The sequence below is a fragment of the Miniopterus natalensis genome, chromosome 7 (assembly GCF_054644295.1).
Source record: "Miniopterus natalensis isolate mMinNat1 chromosome 7, mMinNat1.hap1, whole genome shotgun sequence".
Classification (NCBI taxonomy): Eukaryota; Metazoa; Chordata; class Mammalia; order Chiroptera; family Miniopteridae; genus Miniopterus; species Miniopterus natalensis.
The window spans coordinates 19,168,072-19,179,617 of record NC_142087.1 but is presented as its reverse complement, the minus strand read 5'-3'; the positions used below and the strand labels follow the sequence as shown (position 1 = coordinate 19,179,617).

Below are 11,546 nucleotides of genomic sequence, written 5' to 3'. Positions count from 1 at the left end.
CAATCTTTCTGCCCCAAAGAGGTTCATGTGAAATACTAAATCATTGGTAATCCTTTTGGTGCAAATACGAATTATCAAATGACTTGCCTGCCAGTTTCCAACCATCCCTTGTCTGTTCCCCACCTCCCTCTACAAGGGGTAACTTCAGAAGCAAAAAAAAAAAAAAAATGGAAACCCAAGGCAATCACTGTGAACACTGCACAAACACATCATTTCCTCTTCTTACAGGTTGGACTTTATAAATTGAAATGCCAGAGCTTTGAAATTTATTATCTGAAATAAGTTTAACATTTGGAGACATGTGTTCAAACACGTAACCTTAGAAAGAAAAGCAAGCTGATCGAACAGAGAACGGGGGGGTGGGCAGAAAACCTGATGAGCACAATTTTGCTGTGTGTTGGGCAAAGTTAGGAAACTGGGTCCTTCTGAGCACAAAGAGCTCCCAGATGAGGTAAAAGTTAAATGCAAATCAATTTCCAAGTCTTCATGAGGGCCACTAGATATGAATTTTAATTATACATGACCACGATATCAATAATGAAGAAATCTTATGTTTTATTAAATACTTTGGCCAGACCAGCCCCTCTGAAGGGCCCACTAGTTTAGGAAAGAAGAACAAACCATCACTCGCTTTCCTGCCGGTTCATCATTTCCCTAAATATTTCTATTGGTCCTGCTTTCTTCTTTCTGCAAATTAAGGGGCGGGGGGAGGGTTTCTATATCAGATCAGCATTGTCTGGTTCTTTTCCAAATATTCCACCTAATAAGGACGTAAGTTCTCATGGGCTGGACAACCACTCTGCAACATTCCTGAGAATTGAATAATATAATAATCTTGAAAGTCAGCAGAGTAGATTATCCACTTTTTTTTTCTGGACTTGAACTTGTGACCTTAACAGTAGCACTGCAAAAAAGCAAATGTGCTAAGCACTTTGCCAGAGTAACCTTCCATGTAGACTTTTCATCTTAAATACACACAACTGAAAACAACTACAATTTTTTGGAAAATTATGTACAAACCCAATACTTCTTTTGATTACATATAAATACAAATTAGCTATTTTTCCTAAAAAGTGGTTATAATAGTAAATAAATACAAAATAAATCTGACCATTATACTTCATGTGCTGGGGTTGAACCCATATAAAATGTACAACTAAATACATTTTAAAATCTTTAAGGAATAATTCTCTGATTAAAATATTTGTTTTCCCAACTTCTTTTCGTAGATATAAATATATTTTTCAAAATAGCTGTGTTTTTTTTTTTCTTTTTCTCCATTCCATTCCATAAATAAAGTCTTCATTGGGAAATATTAAAGTGTCAACTTGGGTTTTTTTTTTTTTTCTTTTTTTCTAAAATATATATATATATTTATTTCATTTTGCTGTGCTAACGACACCCGCAACCCTCCACAACCATGTCCTGATAGTTCTTTAATACGACCTTCTCGTTTTCGTCCAGGTACAGCATGGAGATGGCGCTCAGTTCCGTGGGGACGCAGCACGCTTTGGGGATCTTAGAGTTAACCGAGTTGACCAACGTCTGAACAATGGCGTGATTAGTGGAGTTCAGGTGATCGGCCAGGGGGAAGGGGCACTCCCCGTGGCAGTAGAAGGCGTGGTAGCCCGGGGGCGCCACGATCCAGTCATTCCACCCCACGTCGCTGAAGTCCACGTACAAAGGGTGCCTCTTGCAGCTGGACTTGAGGCGTTTGCGCTGTTTGTGCTTCGCCTGGCGCTTCTCTCTCCTGTGGAGGGGGTGTCCTTTCCCATCGTGGCCGAACGTCACTAGCAGTGGCCTTATTTGGGACCAGCTGTGCTCGTCTTGGTGCAAAGACCTGCTAATCCTGACGTGTCTCTTGGAGACACCCGGGTTCTCCTGCAGGTGGGCCACCTCCACCACAAAGCCGTGGTTGGCTAGTCCCTGCGCGGTCCACCGGGTGACGGCGGGGGTGACGTCGAAGCTCTCCCACCTGCTGGCATTCTGGTTCACCAGCCTGGTGTCCAACAGCCTGGTCACAGGGAGCTGCGACTGGGCTGCGGCAGGTTTTATAATCTCATAAATATTAATTCGGTGATGGAAGCTGCTATTGTTTTCCAAAGTCTCCTGCACCTGTTCCCGAAAAACCTGAAGTTCGGCTGAGGTGATAAACTCCTCGGTGGGAATGGAAGTTAAATTAAAGAAGAATCGCCGGGTTGTTTTTCCACTCATTTCGGGCAGTTCTTCCAAAGATTCTAATTTGATATAAAAAGGTGGGAAAAGAAGAAGAAAAAGACTTGGGTAAGATAAATAATGACAATCGGATTCTATGTAAGAATTTGTAAATCTCATTGCAGGGTTTGATTTCAGCCATATATAAAAGTTTGCAGCCAGAAAATAAAAATTCCCCCTTTAGATAAAAACAGCCTCCCTTTTCTATACATTTATGTCACTATGCATACTATGAAAACAATTTCATCAGTCATTGTTATGTTTTTAATCCAAGGCATGAATACTGCTTCCAGGCGGCTATAATAATGGGGGAAATGGTGAAGCATTTCTTTGGAATTCACAGACTTTAGGGCAAAAAAAAAAAAAGTCAGCACTATAGTTAGTAGAGGTCTAATGAGTGAGGATTTGAGGAAATTATTGCATTTCGTAAAAAAAAAAGGCTTTAATGTCGATCCCTTAAGCGGTGTTCTAAAACATTGCTCTGCAATTTAGATGATTTACAAATCTCGATATACAGATTTCAGTTTCCTAATTAAAGACTCCGAAACTCAGCATCAACGATGACATTCTGCAAAGCACACCCTACTATTTTACTCAAAAATCCAGAGACAAAGGCATGTACAGGAATCTACTTCTTTGGAAGCGTAAGGGTGGTACTGGGACACTGTGGTAATTAAGGCCAGGAAATTTCAAGAGAAATATCTCCCCGAGTGTTGCCTGTCCTCTCACCTCCTTATGACCTCAAAAATCAAAACCTCATCTTACATACTTTTAGAAGAAAAAGGATGACTCTCCTCTATTTCTGATTCCTTCATCTTTTCAAAACATAAAGCATCTTAAAAACAAACACCTACCCAAGGAAAGACACAAAACCAAAACAAAACTGATAAAAATCTATAAAAATGCCATTATGATAGTCACAACGTAGAAAGATAATCTCATCCTATCACAGAATAATCTTTCTGTATCTATTGTCATTATTTCAAAGTAGACATTAAGTGGGCTATGCATAAAAGCTCTTTCTGGTGTAAGATTCCTGAATTTCAATGGTAAGGAGTACTGTTTTTTAAGCAAACAATAAAAAAATAGCATAGCATCGAGAATGCTGCGGCATGTAAATTACCAAAGGCACACAATATTATTAAGTCAATAGGACACAACACTAGAATTTGAGATATTTAGGTTTACTTTCTTCTAGCTTTACCACATCCTGTCATCTGACTGTCAAAAAATGTATCTGCTTCATTCAGGACCCAACGTAAATGCTAACAAAATCTACTTGGCCATAGTTCCAGGTCATCACCAGAGAGGATACCATTTTTTCATTAACTTTACTGTTGTATTTTTCTTAACTCAAACAGCTATAAGTTGACCACAGAATCTAGAGGCTGTAGAAAGCAGAACCATGTCAGATCACTCACTCAGAGGTTCCAGCTGTGTAAGCCTTCATCATCAAAGTGACAGTCCCCAACGCCAGCCAAGTGGAAGCTCTGAGTTCAACAGGGGCAGTTTATACCAAATTATGGAGTAATGCTTTAATGTGGAACTTCTCAAACTCTAACCTATACACAAAACACCTAGGAGGACACCTTAAATCTTCAAATGCAGGTTCTGGCTCAGTGGGTCTGGGTAGGGCCTGAGTTCTGCATTTTTAGCAAGCTCCCAGGGGAGGTGATGCTTCGAGCTTGTGGGCTACCCTTGGAGCCCAAAGGTTTTAAGGGATGCTTTTCATATTCAAGTGCAAATTGCTGGGAGCACGTTGTAACTGCACCTTTCTGTTGAATAATATGAAAATGAGCAGAACCACTAGTGTTGGCCAAGGAATGAGTTGAGGCCCATGAAACAGAAAGATCTCCTAAAACTCATCTACTTGGACATGGAGACTATCAGACCAAGACGTGATGCCTCCATGGTCCCCTTGTGCCTCCTAGTCCATACCTGTTGGGGATACCTTTTGAGAGTCACCCACATTCTAAACCCCACTGTAAGCGAGTAATACTTCAGACCAGGCACAATTTTTAAAATAATCCTGAAGGCATTCTTTCAGCAGAGAAGCCAACGGCTACCAGAGGACACAGGATACCACAGGGAAAGGACTGAGGTGAAAATCAGCCTGTCCCCCCAACAGTGCCCCACAGCCAGACCTGCGCCTGACTTGTCTGGATGCTGGCACACCCACCAACACCTTCTTTTGTTTTAAGAGGGAGGAAAGGCAAATTACCCGGGGCATTTGCTGACCAGCTGTATTAATGAAGGTGCCCAGAGAAGTCACAACTGCAACAAAGTCTCTGAATCTAAATCCATAAATTTTCAAAAACTTATTAACACACAGACACATGGACACACAGGACACACAAACATAGCCAGAGGAGGGCAAGGAAGGGACCCCCACCAGAACAAGCAGGAGACTGGTAACTGAAGTGAAGATGAACGTAAAGGGGGCAGAAAATAGAAAAGTAATCCTCCAGAGATAAATATAAAATTGAATCAGACAAAATTTCCACTGTGTGACCAAATCTGACCTATAAAAACAGCAATTCCATGTGCTTCAAAATCTCACTGGGAGTAAGGGGGAAAAAGGATAATCACATGGTGACCTTCACCAAGGGGGGAAAGTGAACTGCTAAATAACATCTCGTGATGCGAAGACCTTTCCCTACTTCCCAGCCTCAGCTCAGCAACCCTATTCCTTGAAGGAGGCCTCTGCCTCCTTAATACAAAAGCCTGCAAGACAGCAAGCCCCTGGCTGCAGGCTCAGGTCAGGGGGGTGAGCGAGAAGTCCTCTGAAAACCCCAACAGCGAGTTTTGCTTCCGGGTTGAAAAATCAAAACCTAAGTGCAATAAAGGAAATTAAAGAAGGAAAAGAACTGCAAATTATCACAGCAAGCCGAAGGAGTGAAAATTTATTAGACAGAACATTTATCTAAGTAAGTGATGTATGTGTCTTTGGAGACTGATACCATTGTTAATTCTCTGGAAATAACCCTTATGGAATAATCTGAACTGGCCAAAGGACTTGGGGATTCCAGCCTATCTCACTAGGTTCCCAAACCCAGCACTTAACCATATAAATGTTCTTCACATTTATTTAAAAGTTCTTAACCAAACCAATGAAGCTATGGTGGCAAGTGTGTAGGGGAAAGGAAATGAGGCAACAACATCCAAACTCTCTTCCAAAAATGAAGAACCTTCTACACTCTGTCAATCATTCATCTACATCAAAATAATCCAAAGATAAGGCTGAATTCTCTCAGCCGGCCTAGGTCCACTCTGGCCTCCACTTTCCTAGGGAAGGGGAGCTGTGACATAAAAGAAAGGAGTCCTCGTGATGATGATAATCAGCGTGCCAAATGCTTCTTTGTGCCAGAGCTGGGAGCTCTGGATGAATTATCTCACAGCAAACTGATGAAAGAGAAGCTGCTATCTCTATTTTGTGAATGAAATAGCTGGAGCTCAGAGAGCTTGTGTGACTTTCTTAAGGTCACAGAGCTAGTAAATGAAAAGCAGAGCTATGAACTTGAGTCTACCACAGTCCCCAAGATTCTGGCCACTAGAAGGCACTACGGAACATAGGGATGAGCCAAAAACTCAAGCAAAAGTCTGAGCCATTAGGAGTACACAAATAATTAATATAATGATAACCACAGGGTGAGTTCTTTCCCAACTAAAGGGATAGAAACACACTACCCAAGTCTGGTAGAGAGAGCACCCAGAACTAAGTGAACAGGAGAGTAAAGTGGCAGGGCCCACAGGGACATGCAGATCCTATTTGGAACCACTGATGTTTTGTGGCTGCCTTTTTGTCCTATAACATGACGAGTTTCCGCAAAAAAGTGAGTTATCATTATGTTTTGAGAATCTGCAACACTATCTGGACAAAAAAAGGTCCAATAAGATAAGAACAGAAACCTGGGGATGTTCTAGAAAATCAGAAATTCAGGAAATTGCTGTCCTGAAATAAAATGAAAGTGGCTACGAATAATACTTTCTAGAATATAAAATAATGATTATAGAACTGCTATATCAAGGAGAAAGATAAAACGCAAAGGTTAAAAGGAATTAGTTTTTAAAAAAAAAGACAACAAAGGAGGTAAAAGTATGGTCACAATGGTCATCATCACTAACCCTGATTTGGCCCCTGCCCACCCTGAGCTCCAACACCTTTGGAATGACTGAGTGCCCTCTTAGTGTCCTCTCACTACTTAGTGAGCTATACAAAAGGCAAGTCTAAAAAAAAAAAGAGAGAGAGAGACAAAATAGCTCAATGAGAAGGGAGTGAGATTATAGAGAAACCACACAAAAAAATAGGTAGACTAGAAACCAGTGCAAGAACTACTAGTGGGCACCAAAGCCTCAATCTCTAGGAGCACTTCCAAATAAGATGTCTGTCCTACTTGATGGGGTCTTTCATCATCACAATGAAATACTTGGGGACACTAGGAAGCACACCAGGGAAGTATTGGTTTCAGGGGTCCAAATCCTTTGGTTGCACTGGGAATGTGATATAAGTTCTCCTTCACAGGGAACTTTCCTGCTGGATGGATATTTTCACAATAATTATATATGTTAGAACACGGTTAATTTCTATTTCAATACTTTTGTCATAAAGGCGAATAATTCAGTTATTTCATGCAAAAAGAAGACTGTGTTTCAGAGTCTGGAGAGCAAGCACGTGGTCCTTGTATATTCCAATCTGACAGGAAAGTGGAAAGACTTTTTGCACAGCCAATGAAGTCAACCCATTTCAATGTGTTTCTCACTACAGCAAAGCACAAAACACTCTTTCCAATCAAAGAAGTGATTTTTCTGTCCTCAGTGGCAGTTTGCAAGGATTAGGTGGCAGAAGCACTTCTTACTGACTTGGAAAAAATAAAATTTTCTCAGCACTTGGGCTTTCCCGAATAAAAGCCATCGCAGAGAGGAAAAGAAAAAGTGTAAGAGGAGAAATGACAACTGATAATTTTGTCTCAGATCACCTTCCATGTGGTCCCATTATCTTCACACATCGGTTGGAAGAATTCCATATCTCTTGTGTTGTGATTTCACCAAATCTTCCAGATCCCACCCACAAATAAAACCAAGTAATTCTTGTAATCAGGTCCTTCGGTTCTTTATCAGATAAATGCCCATTAATTTTATATGAACCAAACTCTGCTCTTAAGCCAGAAGACCTTAATCGTATGGTTTATTTAAAGGTTTTTAATGCCACACACCACAAAGATATTTATAAAAGCCAAATCCTGGGTTACACAAAAATAAAATGGTCTTTAAATAGTGCAATATGTGGCCTAATGTGATATACTAGTTGTAACAAGAAATGTATTTGTTGAAATTTGGGGCAAAACTTACATAGCTTTTCTCTATCATCTCATTGCATTAGATCTGAGGTTATTGAAAGATGATTTTAAGCAAGGTGGTAACTCCTGTACTATTCCATACATAACATTTACACTTTTAAAGATACAGATTGACATATAAACTAAGCATGCTATTTAAGTTAAAACAACACCCTCAAAATAATGTGCAGCCGGTTCAGTTTTGATCAAGCCACTTCTAGGGGAAGAAATATACAGACTTCACTGATGGCATCCTCATGCAACTGAGTGTTAGGTGTCATAGGACTTAAATGATCTTCCTTTTTTAAGAGACATAAATAGTGCCTTCCTGGCCTTAAAAGTAAAGAATGGTTTCCATGCTAAACTTCCAGGAGAGGTGGCTCAAGCAGCCATTCTTACTTTTCTATCCATAAAAACTATTCCAGCATCAGCTGTAAATGATGAGCTGGCTCTCTAATCATCCCAAGATTATGATGAAAACATTTCTACATATCAGAGTGTAGATTCCACTTGAAATTCACCACCTCAGCAGGGCAAGGCAAGAAAAAGGGAACTTCGCTCCCAACTCCCCAATAGCCAACAAGTGGTTGCCCTGTGACATGCAACTTTGTACCCTTCTCGACAACTTGAAAGAACCTGTGCTCTATTGAGAATGTATTAAGCCACAGGGGCACTTAAAAGTGCAGAAAAAGAATTGACGGGGAACCTACTTTTGACTAATTGCTCTACGAATCTAGGTACAACACAGATGTCAAGAGCTGCTCTAAGACATTTCATATCCACTGAATGCCCTTCTGATGAAACAGGCAGAACACGCTACCTTAGAGAAACAGCATCCAGTATCATAAAAGTAAAAAAAAAAATTTTTAAAAATCCACATTTCAGTGCGCATGAAGGAAAACAGGCTGCTGCTGCAAAAGCTTTTATCTGAGGCTTCCCTTGTCTCTACTGGGAGTTCATCTCAGATTTAAGCACAAGACAAGAAAGTCATTGTGGAAACAATAAGATTGATTGTGGAATTGATCTCCCACGGGGCTTAGATAGGGATTTGAAAATTTCCAAACCAGGCCCAGATCAACTGTAAATTAGAAAGACTTCGGGCCCCGGGCTTTGATTTTTCAATACAATCTCTGAAAATTCTGCCTTTGGCTCTGTCTAGCCTGAAACCCCGCTTAAGCAGGAGAGGCAGATTTATAGAGTGAGGGCTTCCAAACGGTCGGAAAGCGATCCCAATCTGTCCGCCCCCTTCTCACCTTCCCCCACGGAATTCTGGCACGTTCAGCTGACTAAGGGGCATGCCTTTTGCCCTCATCTTTCCCATCACTTGATTTCTCTCCAGTTCCTGGAGGAGGAGTCGCTCTTCTGGCTGCAAGCCAGGAAAGGGGTGCGGATTTACCAGCGGGGAATCCCTGGCTCCCCCACCGCACAGGCGGGCAGTGCGTTCCTGCCTGGTCCAGAAAGGTTCCTACAGGGACGAGGCTGGGACTCGCGTCCAAGCCCCGGCCAAGCTGCCCGTCCAGGGATGCCTGCAGCCTGCCCAGGGCGGGGCGCCGCGCGGGAAGCCTCCCGCCCTCGCCCCTCTGCCCTGCTGCGCGTCTCACCTTCGTGGTGGAAGCTGCGCACGGTGTTGGCGAGGCTGGCCGCCCTCTCCAGCCGGTGGTCCGGGGCGGGCGCGCCCGGCTGGCCCGAGTGCCGGCGGTACAGGTCCAGCATGTAGGGGGGCACCACGGCGTCCCTGCTGGGGGTGGGTCTCTGCTTCAGGCCGAACATGCTGAGCAGCCGCAACTCGAACTCACTCAGGACGTCGTCCGAGGGCTGCGACGAGGAGCGGCCCGTGGACGCCGCGAACTTCCTCCGGCCCAGCTCGGGAAGGAGGCCGGCCGCGCGGCCCAGGAGGTCCTGGAGAAGCAGCAACGCTAGAAGACAGTGGGTCCCGGCCACCATGGTCGACCTGCAGACAGGGCCGACGTGAGTCACCGAGTTCCCCGCCCAGCCCTCCCCCCTTCCGCCCCCGCGGCCTCGGCTCCCGCTCGGTCGGCCCGCCTCCTCCTCCAGGGTGCCCACCTGGCTTGCTACATTCGCGGGGATACTTCAGAGCCGTGGACGCGCGAACGTTTGGGAGAATGAAAGGGACCTCGTTCCTGAGCCTTGAGGCTTTCCCCCTCCCATCCCACTCGCCTGACATGATTTGCAACCCCAGCCCTCCCCCACACACACACCCCCAGCGTCAATGACTGTCACCTTTATTTTCTGTGACACTCGCGCTGACAGCCAGCGCGGGGAACCTGGGAAAACCACCACCGGGTCTGACACCCCCCGTCTGTCCCCTAAACAAACCCAAGCCCGCATTGCTCGGCGCTCGCTCGCACATAAACACGCACGAACGGTGCGGGTGACCTCCTCGGAGGCGCTGCACAGAACTTCCTGACACACGCAGCCTGCAGCTCCCAGACCCAGGCAGCGCAAGGCCACCACTTCCGAAGCCACTTACAACTTGTGGCCCAGCCTCTAACCTCAGAGCCGGCGGGGACGCGCGCTCCAAGGCCGGACCCCTCCCCCCTAACGCAGTCAAGATCTCAGAGGGCTCTCCCCGGACCGCGTTCCCGGCTAAGGCCGATCCATTCACGTGTCAGTACGAGGTGGCACTGAAGTACGGCCCCTCGAATTCCTGGAGACAAACAGGGAGAACCCCGACTTTTAGGAATGTCCCAAATGGGACGTGACGCTGAGCCGAGACAGCGGGTCCCCTGGAGAGACTGGGAGAAGGGAGAGGGGATGGCCCCGGCGGGGCGTACAGGTTGGCAGCTAACGGGCGAAATCCAGGGTCACCGTCTCGAGGGGGTCTCTGACTTTTTTTTTAATCATCTAAGTGTTAACAGCCCCAATAAAATACCGAAGGGAGCAGGAGGAGGGGCGGAAGAGTTGGAGCCGGGAGGGCGAGGCTGCGGGCCGCCGGGGGCGCTCGGACCGGGGCATCCCGGCAGGGGCTCGGCCGCACGTGGACTTGGAGGGGGGTCTGTTTACGTCTGGCCCGCGGGGGGGACCCCCAGGGGCTCCGCGCCCACCCGCCCCCAGTCCCGGCCACGGGCCCAGGTGCTCTACCTTTAGGAGACCGCAGACCGTCTAAGAAGCACGCGGGGACACGTCCATTGAAAGAGCCTCCACATGGAAAAAGCTCTGGCCGAGGAACCTGGCGCGGGGAGCGAGCTCCCTTCCTCCGCCTCCTCTCCTCCCGGCGCCGGCCGGCAGTTCCTCTCCTCCCGCGGGGAACGGCGTCTCGGGGTCGAGCCCGGGGGAGCGGAGGGCCGACGGGGCTCGGAGGCGGCGCGGCGGGGTCCCCCGGGGCAAAGGCACGGCACCCCGTGGGGAGCACAAGTTACTCTCCCTGCAAGTTCAAGAAGTCTCCAGCCAAGTGCTGACACACAACAGCGGCGAGCAGGGGGAGGAGTGCGGGGCAGGGACGGGAAGGCAGAAAGGAAAAGTCGGTGCTGTCGTCGTCCTCAGGAACCAGCGCCCGCGGGACGCGTGGCCCCGCGCGGGGCCGGCGCCGGGACTCGGGGGGCGAGGGTCGGGCGCTCCGCGCTAGCTCCGCCGCGGCCCATGGCTCGGGGCAGCCATCCTGGGCGACGCCGGGTGCGGGGAAGGGCGCAGCGGCGATCTCGGTGCCGGGCGAGTTGCCCCCCCGCATCACTCTGCCTTCCTCCAGCGCTCCCCCATCAGCGGTAGCCACTTGAAACCACCGCGGCTCCGGCGCTCCGTCGTCCTCGGGCGCATTCTCCGGCGGGTGGAGCAGAGTCCCGGGCCGCCGAGGCGGGCGGGCGGCCGCGCTCTCCCCTCGCTCTCCTAGCCCCTGGGCCGAGCCGCTGTACCGCTGGTGCCGGTCCGGGGTCCGATCACACTCGGGCCGGCGCGCGCCTGGCCCCCGGGCTCCGGCAGGAGGGCATCTGCATCGCGGCGCTCAGGCTCGGCTCCCCCGCGCTCTGCGCGCCGGTCCTC

The 11,546-nt window shown here is 47.3% G+C and overlaps 1 protein-coding gene across 3 annotated transcripts; it reads right to left on the bottom strand.

Moving 5' to 3' along the window:
* Positions 1–235: 235 nt before the first annotated feature.
* Positions 236–10,912, bottom strand: BMP2 (bone morphogenetic protein 2). 3 transcript variants are annotated; one of them, XM_016212038.2, is made up of 3 exons: positions 10,653–10,912; positions 9,152–9,466; positions 236–2,237 (listed from the first exon to the last, which is right to left on the bottom strand). In XM_016212038.2, the coding sequence occupies exons 2-3, from the start codon at positions 9,318–9,320 to the stop codon at positions 1,393–1,395; spliced, it is 1,014 nt and encodes a 337-aa protein (XP_016067524.2). In that variant the 5' UTR covers positions 9,321–9,466; positions 10,653–10,912; the 3' UTR covers positions 236–1,392. The 3 variants fall into 3 exon arrangements, with proteins under 3 accessions (XP_016067524.2, XP_016067523.2, XP_087674988.1); XM_016212037.2 differs by having other exon boundaries at positions 9,152–9,501; positions 10,653–10,742; XM_087818862.1 differs by lacking the exons at positions 9,152–9,466; positions 10,653–10,912 and adding an exon at positions 8,371–8,390.
* Positions 10,913–11,546: the final 634 nt, after the last annotated feature.

Coding starts and splice junctions, on each gene's coding strand:
- BMP2 (XM_016212037.2), bottom strand. CDS start 9,494: ATGGTGGCCGGGACCCACTGTCTTCTAGCGTTGCTGCTTCTCCAGGAC. Junction 2,238..9,151: donor GCGCAGCTTCCACCACGAAG/GTGAGACGCGCA, acceptor ATATCAAATTAG/AATCTTTGGAAGAACTGCCC.